The sequence below is a fragment of the Eucyclogobius newberryi genome, unplaced genomic scaffold (genome assembly GCF_026437365.1).
Source record: "Eucyclogobius newberryi isolate DKJ021-1_F unplaced genomic scaffold, fEucNew1.0.hap1 SCAF_19, whole genome shotgun sequence".
Lineage (NCBI taxonomy): Eukaryota > Metazoa > Chordata > Actinopteri > Gobiiformes > Gobiidae > Eucyclogobius > Eucyclogobius newberryi.
Genome location: NW_027315823.1, coordinates 3874709 through 3901214, shown reverse-complemented (window position 1 = coordinate 3901214; position 26506 = coordinate 3874709). Strand labels below are relative to the sequence as shown.

The window sequence follows — 26506 nt, the reverse complement described above, 5'->3', positions numbered from 1 at the left end:
CCTCTTCCTCCTTGGGACCCTTGTGGACGGGGAGCGGGTGAAGTTCTCCACTCAAGATAGCGTCATCGTACCCATGCTCATCCACCATTCCTGTGAATGCTCCCACCACATATTGATTTGGTGTTGACACAAATGGGTCTGAACCCGTTTTCTTCTGTTGTTCCACTCCTCTTTGAATGTGGAGTTTCTGCTGTACTTGCTTCTTACTTTCAGCTTCTATTAGCCCAGTTCCTAGGACTGTGACTGGTTCCCCCTTTTGTCCAAGTTGTTTTTCTTTTTGTTTCCTGCGTAGATCAGCCGCCACTTCCCGTTCCTTTTCTTCCAGTAGTCGTTGTAATCTTCTTTCTTCATCTGTGTCCGAAGCCAACCCAGGTGGTGACCATGCATTGGTTGCAAGTTGTTCTTTTAGAGCCACTGTTTGCTCGAGCATGAATTTGGAGATGTGATTTTGGCTGGAAACCAATGTTGTCAGAGCTAACACCTGTTCCTTCAAATCCTGCATCTGTCTTTGTTCTTGAGTGGGTTCTGACGGGACCATAGTCAGAGTACCCGAGACTACAGCATGTTTCGTTGGCAGCAGTGGTATGGTTCTGATTGCATCTTTTATCATAGATGAATCCATGGATGAGTACTGCAGGGGAGGAGCCGCTGGAGTAGAAGTGTGGGGAGCTGGTTTTTCTTGTTCAGTGTCTGTCATAATTTTCTTCAGTTCTTTCGCCAGTTGTGCATATGTGCTATGATGTTTGATTTCAGAGGAGGGGCACTCCAGTTCTCCTTTGGCCAGAGGTGGGGGGGCACTATAGCTGTGACATCGACCTTGTACCCCAGTCTGCTCGCTCTCTTCCTCTGTTCTAGAGTCTTCATCTTTGTTATTCACTCCAAAAGGGATGCGCTTATCGGCTCTGTTTTTGTTTAATTTTGTTTTTTCTGATTGTTTGATGCTCTTCTGGTTTCACCTGAATATTGGCCAAAAATAGTCTCTCTCTTCTGATTAAAATGTCTTTTGTCATTGTATGTAGTTTCAATGAAAAGGATAATTTTTCTTCATGTTCTTTCAGTTTCTTTTTGTCAACAGTTTTTCCTTTCACTCTCCAAATTTGATGTGTTTTGTAATGCAGGACCTTAGATTGATGATATTCATGAATACAATTACATTGTTGTTCTGTGGGAGCCACTGCTTCATCACCATGATTAATCAATCTTTTCTCTGCATATTTTTGGAAGAGGTTCTTCATTTGTGTATGTCGGTGTAATCCCTCATTCGTCCAGGCGTGTTCCATAGTAGAAAAAGCTTCAGTTGTAGTCATCTGGACTCAGTTTGAAAAAATAGACGTTTCGACTCTCATCCAAGAGTCATTGTCAATAACAGAATTTAGGTCGAGAACTCCGATATTAATACTGTTCTGTGGTAAGACCCGCCCATTGGGAGGAGCCTTCCTGAAGTAGAAAGAGTTGTTTGTTTCAACAGAAACTCCCCCTTGTATCTACCGAGCCTATTCAGAATCTTAATGGCCTATTAGAAACCTAATCAGGTACTCAGGGTGGTTGAGCCAGGGTCTCACAAAGACAAAGAGGTTTCTAATAGCCCATTAAGATTCTGAATAGGCTAGCTCGGTAGATACAAGGGGGAGTTTCTGTTGAAACAAACAACTCTTTCTACTTCAGGAAGGCTCCTCCCAATGGGCGGGTCTTACCACAGAACAGTATTAATATCGGAGTTCTCGACCTAAATTCTGTTATTGACAATGACTCTTGGATGAGAGTCGAAACGTCTATTTTTTCAAACTGAGTCCAGATGACTACAACTGAAGCTTTTTCTACTACTTCATTTGTGTAGTTTACTTTTTTGCTTCCTTTGGGATTTGTTCATTTGCACAGATTGTGTTTTCCAGATCCTTCAAAAATGTAATAATTTTGAATGGAATAAGGTAAATTTTATTTAATTTATCTATATCTTAATTTTTAATTTTGGATTATTATTATTATTTGATAATACAAAAAAAAGTGTGGCAGTCAGTGGTATTTCAAAAACAAACAAAACAAATAAATAATTTGAACAATAATTATAACAATAATAATGAAATGAAATAAGTTAAGGGAATTTTTTTTTTTTTTAAATTGAAATTTAAAATTAAAGATTTAAGATTAAAATTTGAAATTTAAAAATGTAAATAGAATACAAACTTGAAAAAATAAAATTTATTAAATAAATACAAATTTCACCTAGCCACAGAGGGTAGTTAATCTTGTCAGTAGAGTGCTTTAAGCCAAGTAGTAGCTTTCTTAGTTCCACGTTTTATTTTATTTTTATTTATTTTTTCCGGAGTCCAACTCCCTTTTAAATCAGTCCAACTGATTGTACCTACTTTTACACGTCCAACGTGTTTTGGAGTCCAACTCCTCTTTAAATCAGTCCAACTGATTGTCTAAACTAATGAGCTAACATTCACTAAATTCATACTTGTGCAATGTGGAAAATTTAGATCAAGTTTTGGCAAACTTCAACAATTTAGCATTTTCAATGTGCAGATTTTCGTAATAAATACAAGAGGTTTCTGCCTTACTTTTGTTGAATGTCCCAGTCACAATGGTAGGTCAAAAATAAACTGGCAATTGACTCCTCTTGTCTCTCTCTCGGCTCGGTGTCCTTGTTCTCCCATCATTCCCAGCTGAACCGTTACTGGACGCTATGCGTCGTCAGCCGACATCCAGAAGGGAATCGTTTAGAGCAAAATTGAGATGTTTCCTTTCCAAGCACGATGAGAGACCCGCATCCTCCACCAATTCTGTCGAAGTTTAGTCTATACAGACTGCGAGAGGCGAAGATCGTTCTCAAGTTCTTTATTTGATGAAAACATGGAAAAACAGGCAAAACAGCGGCATGTTGTTCGTCTTGCAGCTGAGATTTGACTCTTCACAAGATTTAGCTGTGTTTTATAAAGCTGTTGTTTGGGTCTGATAAAAAGGGCCTGACCTTCACTATGACGTCCGCTCTAAGATTGTTTAGACTAGTCCACAGATGATCAGAAAATACACAGAATAGTTAAAATACACAGAATAGTTCATTGTGACCCATATGCAGCAAGATCGTCTTGACTCATGATAAATAGGACACAAACATGACAATAATTTGATCAATATCCACACATCCATTGGACACAGGCCTCAGAGTCATCAGGGTGTGTAGATTTATATAACTTTTTTATTTATTTCTATGAACAGCTATAGAAACACTTTATAGGCATATATAATAGGTGCCTAATAATATTTTATTATGTATAGACGTGCAATATAAAGCAGGGAAGAGAAAATCTGTGAATTAACTTGACTAGACCCATTAATTCAGATAACTATTTTGAAAATAAAAAATAACTAGACTAAATATAAGAAGGTTGAACTTAGAATCACCTCACTCGAAGCTCTTTTTTTAACTATAATATTAGTTATTATAATAAGACAAGCTCCATGGTAACGCTGGGAAGAGGGGCTGACGACGTAGAAAAAGTCAGCTTTCCTTTGGTTTGCGTCAATAACAAACTGCTCTGTGAAGGAAAGAAACAGCGTGAACATATAGCATGACTACACTCTAGCTCTACCTTTCTCCTGCTCTGCGGCCTGACTCCTCGCCCCTCTCGCCTCCCTCTTTGTTCCTCATGGTTCACTCACGCTGTTGGGGACCTCCATGTGCGTCCCCGCCATCCCTGAATGTACGTAGTGAGACCCCTGGCACCACGGTCATGCATCAAGGGCCACTTACACGCTGACAAAACCCTCTATATACATGTATTTTTACGTTCCAAACTTTTTCCAAACAAAGGGTTAAGTCTTATAAGATTCCTATGTTCCCACGTGAGCAAAAACCAAGCAGTCCTGCAGAAAAAAAACACAAACATACTTTATTACGATACACAAAACTTGAACAAACAAAACTAGCGCACCTATTATCAGCCGTTTCCTGTCCAGAGTAAAGCCGCTTGCTTCGAGACCACAAAGTGTTCAAAAAGATCAGAGCATTATACTTAGATGCACATCTAAACTATATTATTATTATTATTATTTTAAGTGCAGTAGCTTTTAATGCACAGAAAGTGGACGATTAACTGCATAAGAATTAAGTTTACTGCAGATAGTTATAATCTGCAGCTGCTTCACCGACTCTTCCAGTGTGGATTTATAAACACAGGGTGTTATTTTTGTAAAGAACGCTTCAAACTGGATTGTCAAATATAGGCTATTGAATCTATTATTTAATTAATTACACGTCATATTTAATAAGGATACAAGTGCAGACAGATGCCTGAGGGCATATTACTTGGACAAGCTTGGCGGGCCGGATTGAAAGGCGCTGGGGGCCGGATGTGGCCCCCGGGCCGTAGTTTGCCCACCCCTGCGATAAATGGATATCTTTGGAGCATACTTTTGGTAGCAGGGATGGCCCACAAGAATAGATGGCTGACAGAAACTGAACCAACGATAAAGGACTGGACTTATATTACAATTGATATATGGAAAATGGAAAAACTGAATGACATTTGGGCTTAATCTAGAAATGGACACAGACATTTTCTTTGGACTATATGCATTAAATTGTTTCGTTTTTTCTCTCCGCCTCCATTGTTGATGCGGCTGTTCGGAGCTGTGGTCGCAAGGTCTCCGGTGCCTGTCGTGGCGGCAACCGCCGAACCCGGTGGTGGACACCGGAAGTAAGGGATGCCGTCAGACTGAAGAAGGAGGCCTATCAGGCCACTCTGGCTTGTGGGTCTCCGGAGGTCATCGAAAGGTATCGGCAGGCCAAGCGAGCCGCGGCTCGTGTTGCCGCAGAGGCAAAAACCCGGGCTGGGAGGAGTTCGGGGAGGCCATGGAGGAGGACTATCATTCGGCACCAAAGAAATTCTGGCAAACCGTCCGGCGCCTCAGGAAGGTGAAGGAGTGCCTCACCAACACCGTTTACGGTGCGGGTGGAGGCCTGCTGACCTCGACTGGGGAAGGAATACTTTGAGGATCTCCTTAATCCCTCAGCCACGTCTTCCGAAGAGGAAGTAGAGACCGGGGACTCAGAGGCTGGCTCATCCATCACCCAAGCTGAAGTCACTGAGGTTGTTTGCAAACTCCTCGGTGGCAGGGCTCCGGGGGTGGCTGAGATCCGCCCTGAGTACCTAAAGTATCTGGATGTTGTAGGACTGTCTTGGTTGACACGTCTCTGCAACATCTCGTGGCGGTCGGGGACAGTGCCTCTGGACTGGCAGACCGGGGTGGTGGTCCCTCTGTTCAAGAAGGGGGACCGGAGGGTGTGTTCCAACTACAGAGGGATCACACTCCTCAGCCTCCCGGGTAAGGTCTATTCCAAGGTACTGGAGAGGAGAATCCGACCGATAGTCGAACCTCGGATTCAGGAGGAGCAGAGTGGTTTTCATCCCGGTCGTGGAACACTGGACCAGCTCTATACCCTCCATCGGGTGCTCGAGGGTTCCTGGGAGTTTGCCTAACCAGTCCACATGTGCTTTGTGGATCTGGAGAAGGCTTTCAACCGTGTCCCTCGGGGTGTCCTTTGGGGGGTGCTCCGGGAGTACGGGTCCCTGTCCGGTCCCTGTATGACCGGAGCAGGAGCTGTGTTCGCATTGCCAGCAGTAAGTCAGACTTGTTCTCAGTGCATGTTGGACTCCGCCAGGGCTGCCCTTTGTCACCGGTTCTGTTAGTAATTTTTTTGGACAGAATTTCTAGGCGCAGTCAGGGGTCGGAGGGTGTCCGGTTTGGGGACCACAGGATCTCATCTCTGCTGTTTGCAGACGATGTTGTCCTGATGGCTCCATCAAACCGGGACCTGCAACATGCACTGGGACGGTTTGCAGCCGAGTGTGAAGCGGCTGGGATGAGAATCAGCACCTCCAAATCCGGAAAAAGGTGGCTTGCCCTCTTCAGGTGGGTGGGGAGTCCTTGCCCCAAGTGGAGGAGTTCAAGTATCTCGGGGTCTTGTTCACGAGTGAGGGAAGGATGGAGCGTGAGATCGACAGGTGGATCGGTGCAGCGGCTGCAGTGATGCAGTCGCTGCATCGGACCGTTGTGGTAAAGAGGGAGCTGAGCCGAAAGGCAAAGCTCTCTATTTACCGGTCGGTCTACGTTCCTGCCCTCACCTATGGTCATGAGCTTTGGGTAGTGACCGAAAGAACAAGATCGCGGATACAAGCGGTCGAAATGAGTTTCCTCCGCCATGTGGCTGGGCGCTCCCTTAGAGATAAGGTGAGGAGCTCGGCCACACGGGGGGAGCTCGGAGTAGAGCCGCTGCTCCTCCACGTCGAGAGGAGCCAGCTGAGGTGGCTCGGGCATCTGTTCCGGATGCCTCCTGGAGGTGTTTCAGGCATGTCCCACCGGGAAGAGGCCCCGGGGAAGACCCAGGACACGCTGGAGAGACTATGTCTCTCGGCTGGCCTGGGAACGCCTCGGGATCCCCCCGGAGGAGTTAGAGGAAGTGTCTGGGGAGGAGGAAGTCTAGGAGTCCCTGCTCAGACTGCTGCCCCCGCGACCCGGCCCCTGATAAAGCGGCAGAAAATCGATGGATGGATGGATGGATGGATGTTTCGTTTTTTAACTTACTGTGCTCCCTTTGGTCCTGTTCTGTTTTTGTGTTATGTTTTATGTTTTCAAAAATAAAAGATAGATTAATAATAGAAATATAATAAATAATACAAATATTTTATGGAATATTTTAGGCTAAGCAATAGCTATAATAATGGATTTAGCCATTTTTTTTTGGAATTTCTTATGTTTATTCTAAGTTTCATCTGATTTAGCCCTTTAGTCCTTGTTTAGTCTTATGTCTTCAATAGCCCCTCCATGTCCTGGAAAAACCTTGTGTTACATAAGAGGACGCAATATAAATATTTAGAGTACATAGAGTGTGTAGTACAAATACACAAGGAAAACATTTCTAAAGTAAACACTTGGAGTGATTAAAGGCCCCCGAGGAAATGTTTATCAGATCTGAGATGGGATAATTAGGCCTGCTTCTGATGCTCGGCTACTACTACTACTACTACTACTACTACTACTACTACTACTACTACTACTACTACTAGGCCTGATGTAATCCTAATGACTGTGCATAACTACCTGCAAAAACTACTGATCTTGTTGCTATGTTGTCAAGCCTGTTTGAGAGAATAATAACACCATTTTCTAAGGCTATTGTGAGAAATGGATTCCTTTCATTTGTTCTACAGAGAAGATATTGGACAGTGTGGCAGTTTTTGTTTCATGAGTATAGGCCCAGTAATTACAGAGAACACGATTGTACCACTTTATAATAACACTTTCTATACCTTAAATTAGCCGTAATAACGCATAAATATAGACTTAACTCATAATGAGTTAATAACCTTATTCAACTATTTGTTTATTGTTCGCGCTTTATTAAGGCTAATTAAAGCATTGTTATTATAAACTGACATGACCAAATGTAAGACTTAATTATAACTGGCTAACAGACTAACAGTAGCACATTTTGCAGTAGCAGATGTTGCTCCAGTCCCAGTTTGGGGCTTTTCTTAATCCTGTTCCAAACAATCTGCATCCAAAATACAAGCAGTTAAAGTCCAACATTGCGCCTGTTTATCTCCAATTTGCCAATTTCAGTGACAATTAAAATGTTATAACAACTGTTACTTAGCAACCAGATTGCAAATAAGGGACAAAATCCATACATAATACACAATAATTATGATTTGACATACAACTTAACCTGATAACATGTTTATTTTGTTAAATGAATGTCATAAAAAGGTGTAAGTTGTGTGTACATTTTTTCTGCATTTTTGTATTATCCAGGGTTGATTTTAACAAGAGGTATTTCAGCCATGAAATACAAAGTACAGATAGTTTATTAAAGTCCTGACCAGAAAGCAAAACACGCTTGACCAGTGTTACATAACAGTCAGCAAGGCCTTTCATACTGTGGCCCGAGCTGTTGAGGGTTTATCAGATCACGTCATTGTTCACTTGATCATCACGTACAGAGGCTGACCCTGTAGTGAGGACCTCTAAAGCTACATACAGACCGCCGCGGCCTAATCGCGGCCGACGCAGAATTTGAGCGCGTGTACATTTGAAAGGTTTACGCACCGGACGCGCGCTATCGATGCCCCGGCCACTGTACACAGTGCGGCGCTTGAGCTGTCTTCGCACATGCGCAGTAGAGGTGTTGTCGCATGAGCAGTGGAGTTGTTTGTTCATTGTGTAAAATGGCGGCTATCGAGAGCGTTTTTGGTTTTCAAAACCCTCACACGGAGGCGCCGGGCTCGTTTCTGTCTCTGTTTTCCCCCGTGAATACATCGTACAGTTCCTTTCTCCCACAAACAGCCACAATCAGTCTTTCGTCTGCCATGGTTGACGAGCAAGGACAAAGTGGCGCTTCTTGGGGAATTCCACGGGGAATACCGGAAATGCGAGGATCAATACGTACGTACGTACGTCACTGGAACGTCAGCTCTGATTGGCTGCTGCGGCTGCTGCTACGCTTCAGCTGCCAGAGACCTCAACATATTTGAACACGTCGCGTAAGCCGCTTTCGTCGCCTCGGCCGGCTCATATGCGCGCTCAAAGCGCAGAGAGCGTAAAAAAACGCACCAATCGCGCCGCAAAAACAAAGAAATCGCGCCGCGGATAACGCAATATGTGCTCGACGCGCGTTTACCATAGACTTTGAATGTAAACTGGACGCTTCGGCCGCGGCGGTGTGGACGGGCCTTAAGAAGTGGACGAATGTGGCAGTGGAGGAGCTACGTGCGTGTCTGGACATTACACACTGGGAGGATTTCTTCTTTATTTTTCTTTTAATTAAGATTGTTTTACTTAGAGAGACTTGGGGGTTTTCAGAGCTGCCACAGATAGTTTGGAAGAGTACACAGACACTATGACGTCATACATTCTATTCTGTGAGGTCAGCATTATACCATCACGCACCAAAGTCACCTTCAATACTGACAAACCCTGGTTCACACCAAGACTGAGGCGGTTGAGGCAGCAGAAGAAGGCGGTGCACAGGGCCGGTGACAGTGAGCGTTACAAACCCAAAAGTATGGATTTAGCAGGGAGCTGTCGAGAGCTATATCACTGTATAATACACATCTGAAGCAACAACAACCCCGTCTCTGTGTGGAGTGGGCTCTGGCTTCTCACCAATTACAAGCCCAGAGCCCAAACAACCGGAAACTTGCTGAGGAACTCAACATCTTCTACTCCAGGTTTGAGACTATCAGCACAGGAGTTCCACAGGGCTGTGTACTTTCTCCCCTGCTCTTCTCCCTGTACACAAACTGCTGCACTTTCAGCCTAGACTCCATAACGTTGATCAAGTTTGTGGACGACACCACCCTCATCGCCATGACGACACACATCTCGGACAGGGATGAGTCTGTCTACAGGAGGAAGGTGGACCGGCTGGTGTCCTGGTGCAGCGGTAACAACCTTGAGCTCAACGCTCAGAAGACAGTGGAGATGATCGTGGACTTCAGGAAAGTTACAGCCCCTCAGGCCCCCCTCACCATGACAGACTCCTCCATCACCACCGTAGACTTCTTCTGCTTCCTCGGCATCACCAACACAATCACAGCTTGATGTAATCCATGTAGAGGAGGCGACTGATGGAAGCCCCATTCCTGAGCACCATCCATAGCCAGTCTTGTTGATTATTTGGCTGAGGAGATTCAGACTTATGCAGAACAGCAGTGGGGACAGCGCATCACCTTGGGATATGCCACATTTGACACTTGTGCAAGTGGCTTGCCATTGGCCTCAAGGGTGGTTTCCACAGCCTCATCGAGTTCCCTATGAAGTCTCTTAGAGGCTTTCTTGTAATCACTCCAGGCTGTGCTTAGGTTGGTGTGTCGGGTTCTACAGTCCTGTGCGACTGTTCAGTCCACCAGGAGCTGATGTTTCGCACCTCTGGTATTTTTGCCGATGCCTTTCTGAGCAGTCTCATGTATTGATCCATGTGCCCACTTATCTTAGCCGCAATTATGTCCGACAGGATATTGGACGATAGTTGGAAGGGACTGTGCCCTTTGAGGGATCCTTCTGGATCAGGATTGTACGCCCTTCATGGTGAGTTCCGTCCCTTAGCAGTGTGTTCATTTGGGCTGCTAGGCGCTCGTGGAGTGAGGTGAGCTTCTTAAGCTAGTATGCATGTATCATGTCAGGGCCCGGTGCATGTATCATGTCAGGGTCCAGTGCTGTCCAGTTTTTCATGCGTGCAATTCTTTCCTGTATGTCTGCCACAGTGATGGTTACTGGATTCTGCTCAGGGATGTTGCTGTGGTCCTCTCACAGAGCCATCAGCCACTGTGCATCTCGGTTGTGGGACGCTTCCCTCTCCCATTCGTCTTTCCAGTACTGTTCAGTTTCCAGCCTTGGTGGGTCTGCTCTGCTGTTATTACCCTGCCATTGAGCGTATACTTTTTCCGGTTGAGACGAGAACAACCTGTTTATTCTCCTGGCTTCATTCTCTCTCGTGTATCTCTTTACGCGGCTGGCTAATATATAGTATATATATAGTATATATATATATATATATATATATATATATATATATATATATATATATACATATATATATATACATATAATACTGCATTAATATAAGATATTACTTTATTGTCCACACATGGGGAAATTTCATTGTTGCAACGCAGGTAGATACAGAGGAAAATGACAGATAACTTATAGGAAAACACTCTTAATAGAAGAAATCTTATAAACAAAACTCTTATAAACAAAAACTCTTCTAAACAAAAACTCCTATAGACAAAACCTCTCATTTCTTAATAAGGAGGAGGGGAAAAATAAATAAAGATAAAATAAAATAAAAACAGCTAGCGTAAGACAAAATAATACTAATAATAATGGTAAAAATATAGCCGCAAGCGGCAATGATCGGCCCTCGCCACGCCGCCGCCACGCCGCAAGAGGAGGGGGCGCTAACGCGCCCCAATTGTCCTTTTATTACATCTACTGCTGAATCTGTGACGCTGTCACATCTTCTCCCCTTTGTTTTACCATCAAAAAGCAATTTTATTTTGAATTCTTGGCAAAATGTGCGGCTTTGCCGCACAGACACCGTGACTCTTAGAATAAAATTGTGGATAACTTTTGATGGTCCACCCCTGAAGATGAGTCTCACCAAATTTCAGGTTAATATGTCTAACGCCCTAAGAGGAGTTCGTGAAAGTCTAAAGTGTAAACATATTATGGCGATTTCCCCATTGGAATAACATGGAAGGTTTCGGTCATCGTTACGGCAAAGCCATAACAATTATGACATGGGTCTCATTGACTTTTTTGATGGGGATGCCAAAATTGAGTTGTGTGTCAAATTTCATATAATTTCGCAAAACTAAATATTTAACCTCCATATCAAATCTGTAGGGGGCGCTGTGGCTCCAAATTAATTTATTTCACTTCAAGTAGGTTTAGGGCAAAGAGTTTAACAACTGATTCTAATTTGACGCAATTCGGACTTTATCTGCGCAAACGGCAAAAATGTTAAATTTGGGAGATTTCTGAAATTCTTGCTACAGTTTGCGGCTTCGCCGCACAGAGACCGTGACAGGTATCAATGTAATTTGGATAACTTTTGATGTCCCACTCCTCAGTAGCATTTTCACCAAATTTCAGCTTTTTAGGGCCAACGCCCTGGGAGGAGTTCGTAAAAGTACGACGTTTGGAAAAACTCCGAAGTCATGTTTAGCCATTTTTGAAGCAATATGGCCGACATTTGGTTGGGCAGACGGCGTTGCCGTGATAATATGTTTTACTTCTCTTGTCACCATCTACCTCTGCGCCAAATTTCATGATTCTACGATCAGATTTTTTTTGGGTCATTTCCCATCTCTCAATGCATTTTTGGTACATTTGGGGGCGCTGACGCGCCAATTTTTTTAATTTTAGAAAAAGGAAATAGCCATAATGTAGAGAGGCACGATTTTTAGAGGTGTGCTAATTTTTGTGACTTTTCGTCAATGTTCACTGGGTGAAAAATAGGGGGGTTGGTCCCGAGAAGAAAGAAAGAATATTAAAGCCGCAAGCGGCATCCAACGGCCCTCGCGGGCCGCCGGCCTGCCGACTCTGCGCTTTCGACTTGATAAAGATGGCGCCCTTATTGTGTGTTGAATTAAAAAAGAACTTGACAGACGGCGACACATTGGACATGGCCAATCCAGTGCAAATGAACACAAATGTCAGTCAAATGTGCTGCTCCGCCGCACAGAGACCGTAGCACTCAGAATATAAATATGGATAAATTTTGATGCCCCGCTTGTGTGGATGATATTTCCCAAAGTAAAGCTTGATCAAGCTATCGCCCACGGAAGAGTTTGTTAAAGTGTGAAGCATAAATGTGAACATTTCAAGGATTTGGCGTTTTTCCCATTTGTGACAGTATATTTGCAGCTCCACGGCACAGAGACCGTACCACTTAAAATCAAAATATGACTAACTTTTGATGCCCCGTTTGTGTAGATGATTTTCCCCAAATATGAGCTTGATCGGGCAATCGGCCTAGGAGGAGTTTGTTAAAGTGTGAAGCGTAAAAATGTGGTCATTTTAGAGATTTCGCTGTTTTCCCATTTCTGACATATATTTGCGGGTCCGCCACACAGAGACCGTAGCACTTAGAATCAAAATATGGGTAAGTTTTGATGCCCCGCTTGTGTAGATGATATTCTCCAAATATGAACTTGATCGGACAATCGCCCTAGGAGGAGTTTGTTAAAGTGTGAAGCGTAAAAATGTGGTGATTTGAGCGATTCTACGATTTTCCCATAAAGATAACATGGGATGTTTCTGTCAACGCTACGGTTACGCCGTACAAAATATGACTTTGGCTCTCATACTTTTATGATCAGGATGGCAAATTAGAATTTTGTTCAAAATATCATGTCATTTGGAAAAACTCTATTGTTTATAGGCCACTCTGAAGGCCAAATAGTCAGAATTCTGGGAAACGTTTGCGGCTCCGTCGCACAGAGACCGTAAAAGTTATCCTTAAAATTTGGATAACTTTAGATGCCCCACTTGTCTAGAGGAGGTACACCGATTTTGAGATTGGTGGGCCAAACGCACTAGGAGGGGTTTGTTAAAGTGTGAAGCGTAAATGTAAACATTTCAAGGATTTGGTGTTTTTCCCATTTCTGACATATATTTGCAGCTCCACGGCACAGAGACCGTACCACTTAAAATCAAAATATGGATAACTTTTGATGCCCCGTTTGTGTAGATGATTTTCCCCAAATATGAGTTTGATCGGACAATCGCCCTAGGAGGAGTTTGTTAAAGTGTGAAGTGTAAAAATGTGGTGATTTGAGCGATTTTGCGATTTTCCCATAAGGATAACATGGGATGTTTCTGTCATCGCTACGGTTACGCCGTACAAAATATGACTTTGGCTCTCATACTTGTATGATCAGGATGGCAAATTAGAATTTAGTGCAAAATGTCATGTCATTTGGAAAAACTCTATTGTTTATAGGCCACTCTGAAGGCCAAATAGTCAGAATTCTGGGAAACGTTTGCGGCTCCGTCGCACAGAGACCGTAAAAGTTATCCTTAAAATTTGGATAACTTTAGATGCACCACTTGTCTAGGGGACGTACATCGATTTTGAGGTTGGTGGGCAAAACGCACTAGGAGGACTTCGTTAAAGTGTAAAACATAAAAATGTGGTAATTTGAGAGATTTTGTGGTTTTCCCATAGGGATAACATGGGAGGTTTCTGTCATCGCTACGACTACGCCGTAAAAATTTAGGCATTTTTGTGATTGGCTTTTGTGATCGGGACGGCAAAATAGAATTTTCGGTAAAGTTTAGGCAATTTTGGTAAAACTAATTTTTGACCTTCAATGTTAATTTAAAGGTCACTCTGTAGGGGGTGCTATAGTGGCCATTTCAATTTTGTCAGCCTAAACTGGTCCAAACTAGAAAGTTTAACAACTGATTCAAATTTGTTCCTAATCGGACTGGTTTTGATCAAATGGGAGCAATTTTTAGATCTGCAATATTCCAAAATAAGTTGTCCAACTTTGCGGCTGCGCCGCACACAGACTGTAAAAGGTATCTCAAAAAATTTTAGATGCCCCACTTGTTCAGAGGACGTACGCCGATTTTGAAGTCGGTGGGCAAAACGCCCTAGGAGGAGTTCGTCAAAGTTTGACGTGAACAAAATGGCTAACTCAGCTTGTTTTCATTTTCAAAGGAAGATGGCGGCCATAGGGTAAGTCTGGGGGCGTGGCCACAATAATATTTTTTTTTTGTCCTCACGAGAGGAATACGTGTCCCGAATTTCGTAGCTTTACGCCAAAGTTGACCTCGGGGCGTCTCCCATAGGCGCAATGTATTTTGACTTTTGTCGGTGGCGCTGTCGCGCCATTTTTTTAGGAAAAAAAAAATGGCCCAGAAAAAATGTTTTTTCGCCGATTCTGAATTTTGGGCAAAGTTTGGTGAGTTTTTGAGCATGTTCAGGGGGTCAAATTAGAGTTCAAAGCGATGAAGAACAAGAAAAATAATAATAATAATAATAATATTTTTTGCAAAAACAATATAGCCGTTTCCACTATAACAACAAATGATACATCGTTTGAAAGCTCTAAGCCTTCCCGATGCCGTCATGGGGTGGAATCATCATTACGAGTGCTTACGCGCTCGTCACTCCCTATTCCGTCGGGATGCCCCGCCCACTCCCCATAGACTTCCATTGATTTGAGCAGATACAAGCATGACCCATGCCTGCGGCATGGATTTTCGCGTACGGGACGATGCCAGGAGGGTTTTTGGAGGAATGCAGCGCTTCGCGCTGCTGTTGTCAACAATGAGTGAATGGGCTACGCCCATTCACTCATTGTTGACTATTTCTGTCATAGCAGGAGTAAGTATTCATGATGGGCTAGTTCACTGTACTTGCCAGGGGCGACGGGGTACCAAACATGCGGGATGCGGTCAGACAGCAATAGGCCCTCCGCCCTGCTGGGGCTCGGGCCTAAATATTCCGATGCAAAAACAATGTTTCCCATTTTTCAAATATCATAAACTATACATTTTCGGAAAGCGCTCGCGCTTTCCTACCTCATGGTGTGGGTCCCTGGTCACTGACGGGTACTTTCGTTAATTTTGAGTGGGCTCCGCCCACTTTGTGTTTTTGGCCCTCTATACAGTAATAATGTTCAATTTTTGCATTACATGCTTATATGCACGGAACATGCAAGATATGGGGAACGTATTCGTGAGCTACTTAGCGCAAATGAGTGCTTTATATGGGGATGACGACCGCCCAATTTAAAGTGCTCGTTTAGTGCGTACTTTTGCACGGGCTTCGCCCGTTGACAACGGTAAAGTTCCATTTTCCTACTACTAATTAGTATGCACGGGGCTTGCGTGAGTGAAGGAGTGCGTTAGTGAGTGTTTGGAAGTGGGCGAGCGCCTCGCGCTCGATTTCGTGCGCACTACGTGCACACTTTCGCAGCCGTGCTTCGCACGGCCTTACGAGATTAATAGGCCTCTCGCCAGCTTGTGGCGCTCGGGCCTAATAAACACTCTATTTACATCAGTTATATGCACATGAATGTGACATTATTGCACATGGTTAAATCAGTATTGCGAGTGTTCAGGACTAACCGTGTTTGTTATAAAGTCTGACAGCAGCAGAAGGAAAGACCTGTGAAACGTCTCCTTCACTCAGCGAGGGTGGATCAGTCTCTCACTGAAGCTGCTCTCCAGAGTGGACAGAGTGTCCTGCAGGGGGTGACACTCATGGTCCAGCATAGATGTGAGTTTAGCCAGGACCCTTCTGTCCCCCACCTCCTGCACCGAGTCCAGAGTACAGCCCAGGACGGAGCTTTGTCCAGCTTCTTCCTCTCCCTCTCTGTGATGCTGCTGCTCCAGCAGGCCACACCTACAGGAGCTGATGCCACCACAGAGTCGTAGAAGGTCTTCAGGAGTGGCCCTGTCACTCCAAAAGACCTGAGTCTCCTCAGGAGGTAGAGCCGACTCTGGCTCTTCCTGTACAGTGCATCTGTGTTATGAGTCCAGTCCAGTTTGTGGTTCAGATGAACACCCAGGTACTTGTATGAGTCCACTCTCTCAATGTCCCGTCCCTGGATGTTCACTGGTGAGGGGGCAGTGGGGTGGCGTCTGCGGAAGTCCACCACCATCTCCTTTGTCTTCCCCGCGTTGATGAGGAGGTGGTTCCGCTGACACCAGTCCACAAAGTCCTGCTCCAGTCCTCTGTACTCCACATCATCGTCGTCCGTGATGAGTCCGATGATGGCAGAGTATATGTATAGCTATATAGTAAATCATTTTGGATTTAGTCGATATATTTTTGTCTGTTTTAAATTGTATGTCATTGCTTCATTCAGACGTGTTCTTGTCGTTGTTTGAGGCTCTGGGATTGTGTGGAATTTGGATCTTTACTTGATCCTTCATCAAATATATCTTAATATCTAATTGTAGTGATTGATTTAGATTTAGTTTTTTTTTTTTTACTTTTAGTCAACACAAATATGAAAACGAATTTTGACAACCAAATATAAAACACATTTAGTCAATAAAAAGTTATGTTATAATAATTCCTTTTGCTCTGTTTTACAGAACTGTCCCTCATTTGGACGTTTAGTGAAGTCACTTTTATACATCTTATCAGCACTTGTCTTGTCATGGCACTTTTGGTCGAGCGGGAAATCTGTTCCTTTAAATGGAGAATGAGGGAAAGTCTTGCTGCTTAAACATTCTCTAAAGTTGAGTGATTTGTGTAAAATGTCCAATGTCAACACTGCACGACTCCCTGGACCTGAAAACTCCTCTTTAGTCTGTGAAGAACTTATTTTCTTTGCACCCTGTGTTAACTACTACAACCGGAAGAAGGATTACATCGGATGGTGATACTCGGAATAAAGTGACTGAAGCGACTGCACAGGTCGTCAAGCTATCCCAGCATGCACCACCAGACCCTGGCAGGGCTGGTGGCAGGGAATTCACACTGAAACTAACAGCGTCGGCAGAAAGGAGAATCAGAACAGGTTTATTGCTATTGTCAATGAACAGAATTCACAACATGAACTTGCTTTGGTGATTCAGTGATTCAACATAAAACAACCTGTATAAGTCAAAAAGAAAACAATGATCAAACTTTATCAGCGTTTCAGAGATTGTGGATTCTTTTTGTGCACCGGGATGTACAAATAATCGAGGGCAGAAGAAAACGAGACATTTTTACTGGATTGACAATATTCCAGATTGACAAGAGAAGTGGGTTTATTTATATATAAAAGCCTCACGTTAAACAAGCTGCAAATGTAGACTGGATAAATTTGGGTTTTCATTTGGGGAATGATTTAATGCAATTCAAATAATAATAACTATTGAACTAATTAAGTGAGAGACAGTATTTAAATCACAAACTAAAGTCAAAGTAATGATGTCGGTGTAATCCCTCATTTGTCCAGGCGTGTTCCATAGTAGAAAAAGCTTCAGTTGTAGTCATCTGGACTCAGTTTGAAAAAATAGACGTTTCGACTCTCATCCAAGAGTCATTGTCAATAAAAGAATTTAGATCGAGAACTCCGATATTAATACTGTTCTGTGGTAAGACCCGCCCATTGGGCGGAGCCTTCCTGAAGTAGAAGGAGTTGTTTGTTTCCCTTGTATCTACCGAGCCTATTCAGAATTTTAATGGGCTATTAGAATCCTCTTTGTCTTTGTGAGACCCTGGCTCAACCACCCTGAGTACCTGATTAGCATCTAAATGTCCTGGTCCTGGTCCTCTACCTTTCCAGGGGTTCAGTATACCATTATAGATACCAGGAATATTGAATCTTAGCCCTCCATTTCTGTTTAAAGAAGGTCTTTCTTTTTTAACAAAAATAGCTTCCTTGACTCCTCTTTCAAACCATCTTTTCTCCCTGCTTAAAATCTTCACCTCACCGTCTTCAAACGAGTGATTAGAGGCTTCAAGATGGAGATGCACGGCGCTCTGAGGTCCTGAACTTGTGGATGAGAGTCGAAACGTCTATTTTTTCTAACTGAGTCCAGATGACTACAACTGAAGCTTTTTCTACTCAAAGTAATGATGTTTGGGTGTTTATTCCATTGACATGAGTGAATTAGCCTCTGTCATTTACAACAATGTCACATAAGATAGTATTAGTACAGTTCTTCCCCTGTCGTAATGTCATCTTCTACATACTCAGTCACACAGTAGCTCTGTGGGCAGAGACAGAGGGGCGGAGTCAGAGTCAGAAGCCCCACCCTGGTTACTTTGAGCCCCACCCCTGGGTCCCTAAGGCTCTGGTTTGGCTCCGCTCAGCCCTATTCAGCGGTCAGTCTGCTGCACGTCTGAGCTACAGCACCGAGGTTCAGAGGAGCAATCATGAGGCAGATCCTGGTTCTGATCCTGGCCCACGTCCTGGTCCTGGTCTCCGAGGCCCGGTCCCCGTACCAGGCCGTCCTCCAACACAGCCGCATTCGGGGGAGACAGCAAGGGTAAGAGGGACTATCAAGTAACGAAGCTTGTCCAGTTTGAGTCCTGCTGGTTTACTGCTGGTTTACTTCCCGGCACTGGAACTGGTTTAGTTCTGGGTTACACCTGGTTAAGAGGCTGTGGTTCTGTTTTGCCGTGGGGTTTGTTCAGGTGTGATTTGCAGTAGGTGGTGGAAGGAGTAAAAGTACAGATAGAGAAGCAAAATAAATACTCAAGTAAAAGTAAAATTATGAAATAACAATGGGCTGATTTTGATTGTGCTGGATAGTGTCTGAATCACAGCTGCTCTTTAGTCACGTGAAGTCAAAGTATTGTAAAGTGATTTAATGACAGGTTTTATGGATTGGTAAATGTAAAATATTGATGATGTAATATTGAATTCAGGACAAAAGTTGTAGTAAAACCGGCAGAAGCGGTAAAACTGTGTGTGTTTCTGTTCCTCATTCAAACTCTGACATTACACAAGCTAATTCTTTTGGGCGCGTCACAAAAAAACCTAATGACAATTTCTCAAGTGCATTTGTTTCTCTCTCTCTCCTTACCTTTGTTCTCTCTCCTTACCTTTGTTCTCCCTTCTTACCTTTGTTCTCTCTCCTTACCTTTGTTCTCCCTTCTTACCTTTGTTCTCTCTCCTTACCTTTGTTCTCTCTCCTTACCTTTGTTCTCCCTTCTTACCTTTGTTCTCTCTCCTTACCTTTGTTCTCCCTTCTTACCTTTGTTCTCTCTCCTTACCTTTGTTCTCCCTTCTTACCTTTGTTCTCTCTCCTTACCTTTGTTCTCCCTTCTTACCTTTGTTCTCTCTCCTTACCTTTGTTCTCCCTTCTTACCTTTGTTCTCTCTCCTTACCTTTGTTCTCCCTTCTTACCTTTGTTCTCTCTCCTTACCTTTGTTCTCCCTTCTTACCTTTGTTCTCCCTTCTTACCTTTGTTCTCCCTCACCCATTCTCCTTCTCTTTCTCTTCTCCTTCTTCTCCCTCCTTATTCCTCTCTCATTTTTCTCTCTCTCCTCTCTCTCTCCTACCTCTCTCCTCTCTCTCTCTTCTCTCTCTCCTCTCTCTCTCTCTCATCTCTCCTCTCTCTCTCTCTTCTCTCTTCTTTCCTCTCTCTCTTCTCTCTCTCTTCTTTCCTCTCTCTCTCCTCTCTCTCCTCTCTCTCCTCTCTCTCTCCTACCTCTCTCCTCTCTCTCTCTTCTCTCTCTCCTCTCTCTCTCTCTCATCTCTCCTCTCTCTCTCTCTTCTCTCTTCTTTCCTCTCTCTCTCCTCTCTCTCTCCTACCTCTCTCCTCTCTCTCTCTTCTCTCTCTCCTCTCTCTCTCCTCTCTCTCTCTCTCATCTCTCCTCTCTCTCTCTCTTCTCTCTTCTTTCCTCTCTCTCTCCTCTCTCTCCTCTCTCTCTCTCTTCTCTCTTCTTTCCTCTCTCTCTTCTCTCTCTCTTCTTTCCTCTCTCTCTCCTCTCTCTCCTCTCTCTCTCTCTTCTCTCTTCTTTCCTCTCTCTCTTCTCCCTCTCCTCTCTCTCTCCTCTCTCTTTTCTCCCTCTCTTCTCTCTCTCCTCTCTCGTTCTCTCTCTCTTCTCTCTCTCTCCTCTCTCACTCTCTTTTATCCCTCTCTCTCCTCTCTCTTTCTCTCCTCTCTCTCTCTTCTATCCCTCTCTCCTCTCTCTTCTCTCTCCTCTCTTCTCTCTCTCTCTCCTCCCTCTCTCCTCCTCCTCTCTCCTCCCTCCTCCCTCCCTCCTCCTTAGGCCTAACGTGTGTGCCATGCAGCAGATCAGAGGAACGGACAAGAAATACTTCACCAACTGCAAACAGTGGTACCACCGCAAGATCTGTGGCAAACCCACGTGAGTAAACACACCACTGCTTCTGTCTTTGAGTCTGGGGAGAGGACGTTACTGAGGACTCTGCAAACCACTCATCATCTGCAGAGGGCCCCTTTCATTCAGATGGATTTAGTGCAAGCTTTTGTACCTTTCATTTGGCATCTCATGTTTTAGAATTTAAAATAATGTATTATAATGTAATGGCATTCCGTCATCAGGATTTGTGTTAGCACTTCAATTACTGGCATCAGAGGGAATTACCATAGGGACAAAAACCCAGACACAGTTGTAATAAACGTGATTTGAGGCATAAATGCTGGTGTCTGGTTATGATTTATGGACTTTATGGAACATAGAAGTACAGCTCCAACGATGTTTTTGATAAGGAGCATTGTTAGGACATGGTTGAAAGTGTATTTTACATAACGTGTCCTTTAATTCACACGCGTTATTAATTATTCTTGTTTACCACCTCGTCCTCTGAGCCTCAGAAATCACTCCATCATCACACGACTCGTTCTGAACATTTCTGCCTCTAAATCATGTTCGTTACAACTGCATGCTCACATTAGCATGTCCTGGGCAGGCTACAGCATGGCTAGCTTTTGTTTTTTTAAAGGTAATACTCACTGCTGCCTGTAGATGGCGCGCTAATACCAAATCTCAGTATAGGGAGCACTAATGATTGAAAGTAATGTTTTTTCCTATTCTTAGGCATTATTTTGAGTTCTCAAATAAAATTAGGAGATATTTATTAAAGGACAGAACAATATAAACAAAAGCTACAGCGATACAGGCCCTCGCCCGCTTGTGACCGCAGGTTACGAGCTACCGCAAAGAGCACGCCTCTAATCGCCCGCCTACATCACCCCTCCCTCACAAACAGTACCAACTTTATCCTACTTCATTCAACATTTTCACGACCGCACGATTAGAGATAGAGTTATGTCCCCAATGGATTTTATGTTCAGTCTGATCACGTCAACTGTTCAAAATGCCTGTAAACCAAAACGCATGTAAGTCTATGGCAATATTTGTCAGGTTGCCACAGTAACAAGCTTGTAGAAAGAGGTATGCTGTCGTTGGCTTTTTTTAAAATCAGAATGGTAAGAAGAAATTGCCAAATCTAATTTGTCTTCGTCAAAGTCAATCTTTTTATTTCAATTCAAATGTTCAAGGGGGCGCTGTAGATATATATCATTGCGTTCAACTCATCAGTTTGCACAAAACATATATTTGTGCCGGGAAATAGAACATCTCATGCCAGAGTAAACAATTTTTGTTAACGAGTTTGCCACACCCACATTCGGAATTGTATCAAAAAACAAAAGAATGACCACTAATCGCCCATGGATTTTGTTCATTTTGACAAATTTGCAAGTCTTTTGACTGAAAATCCAAGGTGGTAAAAATGTAAAAATATTGGGTTCCGCCCACAACGGCCGACTCCCAGTGGGGTTTAGGGCGGGGTCATAATATAATGTTTTACTTGTCCTGACATGAGGTATGTTTGTACCAAGTTTCATAAGTCTACAATGAAAAGGGCCCGTCATTGCAGATGGCGCTAGCGAGTCATTTTGCGTCTTTTTTTTTAGACACCAAACAACACATTTTTTACCGATCCTGAATATTGGATTAAAGAAAAAAATCTTTAGCTTTCATCACTTTTTTCAACAATTCTTTTCCGCTATAAAAACTTGAGCTGGAATCACCTGATTTTTTTCACATTGTGTCACAAAATAATATATAACGGGTTAACCCGTTATATATTTTTTTCCAGTTTTCTACGACAAATAAATTGTCTTTTATGAATTTTTTTAATCAAATTTGGAGAGGGCGCTAGAGAGCGAGATAAGCACTACATTTGCATATCACTGCGTTCAGCACAAATGCTCCTGTATTTTTTTGTTTTTTTAAGAAATGCAGATATATATAAAAAAAATCCCCAAAATGCAATTTTGTTTAAACTTCACGATGACCCCGCCCGAAGGCGTATCGGCTTCAAATTTATAACATTATGTTGCTCATGGGTTTTGTGTCTTGTGGCCAAATGTGAAGTGTTTTCAATGAAAACTGTAGGAGGAGGAGCCAAATGTACGATGAGGTGCACTTTTTTCAGTTTGATCCAACATGGCCGACGTGCTGTATAATTTAGGGCGGGGTTCGGGCTCCCACTGGCCCCATGTTCATATATTTTTGAGGTGGCGCCACTGAGTCGTCTTTCAATATTTTTTCATGGATTCTTCACTCAAAATTAAAGCTCAATGAGTTGAAAAATGTACCGCTCACGAGAATATTCATCCTTGTTTAGTGCTCGATTTTTTACGAAGTCCAATGTGTGATATTTCGACTTTCTGTAATTTTTTTCGTCTGCCAGGACAAAAATCTAGAAATACATCCATCTGTTGCTGTTTGTGTAATTGTGATTGACTTCAAGTAAAGCTGGTTGGTAACGCTCGTCTTTGCGATTGTATTTCTTGTCCCAAAGACAGCCAACAGGGGGAGATGAAGGTCCCACTGACACCTCCTCCTGTCCAACGCTTCACCTGAGACCTCCTCATGTCCTTTCAGCTTGTCTATTTCCTCTTCTGCTTTTCCTTTGGCCTGTTATTCTTTCTTCTGCTGCAGTTACATAAGGCGCATTCCTGTGAGTCCTCCAGCAGAGACAGGAAGCTTCTGCCACTCAAGTGCTCCTGTTCTGCTCCTGTTCAGCTCCTGTTCTGCTCCTGTTCTGCTCCTGTCGGACCGTGCATTCAGAAGCTCAGAATCCACAGACTTAAGACATTAGTGTATCATAAAAGTTTTTGTTTAAATTTAATTAGCAGTAGCAGTTGTAGTGGCAGGAATAGTTTAACTTATATGTTATTATTCATAACAAACTGAAATATACTACCACCAACTGTAAAATATATATATATTACCATATATATATGGTAATATCATAATCATGAAATAACAAGGATTGACACATTTTACATTTTCATTATCTGTGATGATAAAATTGTACACTGTTTAAGAATTTAAACTTGTTTGATCGTTTATTACTTTTTTACATTTTACCAGAAATTATTTCAGCTGTAAAAGCAAATTTGGGTTAAAACAAGATATTAAAGAAAAACATGATACTCCATCATTTGCCTTACCTTAATACATTAGTTCTCTGTAAAAACGTGATAGTATGATAGTAATCCAAGAGAGAAAAAGATATATTATGTGAAATATGTCACTGTCGGCAGTTTGGGAGGCAGCAGTACAAGTACATAGTTTCGTGTATCTGTAAATCTGTCCTCCTGCAGCGCCGCTGCTGCAGGGTCAGAAAGTATGACACACAGTCGTAGTAAACGGGGCAGTACTCCAACACGCTTTACCTTCAGATAAAGTACTTAGTGTCTGTGCAATCTGAGGGACAAAGTTACGACACGTTTATAGGATTGCTGTCACTGAACTTTGGCCCCCACAACCCCAGTTGACCCCCCATGTGATCCCTGCCCCCCTGTGTGACCTCTGCTCCCACATGCGAACCCTGGTCCAGACAAAGCTGGCCCTGTCCTGTGCTTTCCACTAGTCTCTGCAGGAGCATGAATGGTGGTCTGTCTGAAGAGTCCAATGTTCACACTCAGGATTTTTAAATATTTTCTCAACAAATTCAATCTCAGATTTCAAGGAACCAGTTCACCTCTCTGAGCGAGAGAGCACAAGTGACAGCTCACCAATGTTAAAAGAACAGCAATTTTGATCCACTCCTGGTTATGGATGGGCGATACTGACAAAATAAATCTCTTAAAAGATTATATTTCAACTTTCCATCAGGAATGTGCTGAAATGTGCCTGTCAAACTTTCAAGCCAAATATAAATGGATCATGAAATTAACCCCAAAATGCAGAATGTCACTTTATGCTCTTGTTTGGAAGATGATACTGTCTCTTTCTTAGGTCATTTTGAATAGCTTTAATTATCAAATCAATTTATTTTTGTAAGGCCCAAAATCACAACAACAGTTGCCTCTGAGGGCCACAGGGAGAAATGAATCAACAATGTCTGTGGTGGCGATGGAGTCAGACAATGTCTGTGGTGGCGAGGGACGATGTCCCAGGGTCCTCTGTCCTTAGACTCTCCTTCTCGGCCAGGAAAAACTACAAAAAAAACCTCTTTGGGAAAAAAGCATAGAAACCTGGAGGAGTTCCAGTGAAGGAGAGATCCGACTCTCACAGACGGACAGACGGACACGAGGGAGACTGGAGCTGGACCCACTCTTCAGGCAGAAGAGGGACCGTCTGAGGCGAGCTGGACCCACTCTTCAGGCAGATGAGGGACCGACTGAGGCGAACTGGAGCCACTCTTCAGGCAGAAGAGGGACCGTCGGAGGCGAGCTGGACCCACTCTTCAGGCAGATGAGGGACCGTCGGAGGCGAGCTGGACCCACTCTTCAGGCAGATGAGGGACCGACTGAGGCGAACTGGACCCACTCTTCAGGCAGATGAGGGACCGACTGAGGCGAACTGGAGCCACTCTTCAGGCAGATGAGGGACCGTCCACACAGGGCAGGGACCACTTCACCAGGGGAGGGGCATCTGGGTCCACAGGTCCTCAGGAGTGAGAGAAAGAAAAGAAGGCGGTGAACAGTTTGCAAGTGGAATCAAAAAATAAATATTGTTTGATAGCATAAGTAGTCAGAAGAAGAAGAGGATAATTATATATCATATTATATTCTAATGTTGTGTATCTGAAAAACAACAATTATGATAACATGCATTTTTGATATATCTCTCGCCTCAACTCCTGGTAGTACAATATTTTCTGGAACTATACTGTTTTTCGTATTGTTCTATGAGAATATTTATTAAAAAAATAAATATGTACTGATAAAAGAGCCAATGAGAAAAAGGGCAAGTATTAAACAGTAAAGGGGACAAAGGGAAACCTCAGTCACCTAAAAAAAATGACATGTAGAAACCTAAAAATAATGTGTCTTTATATATAACCTTTATATAAGCCTTGTGAACCCTGTTTGATTCTGCAAAGTGGAGACGTTAAAAGGACTTTTGTAAACATTTGGATAGTATTGGGGAAATGTCTTTAAGTGCAGAAGATTCAAAGATAATGGAATTTTGAACCTTATGCATAATGTATAAATAAAATGTTTTAGTAGTAGAAGAAATAATACTTAATTTTCTCAGACTTTATTGGTATTTTTGTCATCTGCAATTGAGCTATATTTTAACATCTGGATTATGTGTTAAATGTGTGTACGTTTGTGTAAAAGTGAATGCCAAACATCAACATAAACCCAAGCACAGGTAGAACATGCAAACCCCTCACCTACATCCAGCCTGGGCCCTTCTTGTTGTGCAGTGACAGTCCTGGCCTAAACCTGGCTGTGTGTGAATGCATCTTTATCATCCTGTGATTGTGGACACAGTGAAGTCCATGTTTGTTCTTACATAATTTATGATCATCAGATGATTTCTCCAGCTCCTCTCAGCAGTTTCCCAGTGTTTGTGAGTATTCCCAGAGCAGTCGTGACCAGGTCTTGTGATCGCTCCACATCTGTTTGAATCATGATGCTCATATTGATGCTGTACATTCCGTTTTGTGATGGAAACAGATGTAAAAGCTATAGTATTATATATAGTATGGTATTGAACATGTTTACCTCGTATGTGGGGGCACATATGGGTCACGTCAAATTCAGAAGGACAGAGAACTATATATTACATCTTTCAGAATCAGAATCAGAAAAACGTTATGAGTTCTGAGCCATTGTGAGAGAACAAATGTAGTGGAAGTAGAAGTGGTAGTAGAAGTTATATTAGAAGTTAGTGGGGTTCCATATATCACATCTCTCTAAAACAAAAGCTCTATTCTCCAGCTCTGATGAGAAAAATGTGTGAGCTCGAAGCTGGAGGACACGGCTGACAGAGAGAATGCACTACTGTTCAAATCCACTGACACAAGACATCAAGACTGTTTACATCCACAAAAACATTTCACTCCCATTTCAATATTTATTGGAAACAGAATTATACATTGTTTCATATTGTTGTATGAGAACGTTTATTCATGACAGGTTTTTCGATATAAGAACAACTGAGAAAACGACAAATGTATATCTTGTCTCTTTCCTCTGAATAATTAGATGTACATTGTAAAAGTAAGTCTTTTTTGGAGCATATGGG

At 42.9% G+C, this 26506-nt stretch overlaps 1 protein-coding gene across 1 annotated transcript in view; it reads left to right on the top strand.

The window, feature by feature from the left end:
• Positions 1 to 18334: 18334 nt before the first annotated feature.
• The window catches only part of tgfbi (transforming growth factor, beta-induced), a 50321-nt gene continuing 42149 nt past the window's right edge, over positions 18335 to 26506 (top strand). The window contains exons 1-2 of the mRNA XM_072451459.1: positions 18335 to 18519; positions 20252 to 20350. Of these exons, the coding sequence (XP_072307560.1) occupies positions 18407 to 18519; positions 20252 to 20350 (212 nt within the window). The 5' untranslated portion in view covers positions 18335 to 18406. The remainder of the gene's footprint in view (positions 18520 to 20251; positions 20351 to 26506) is intronic.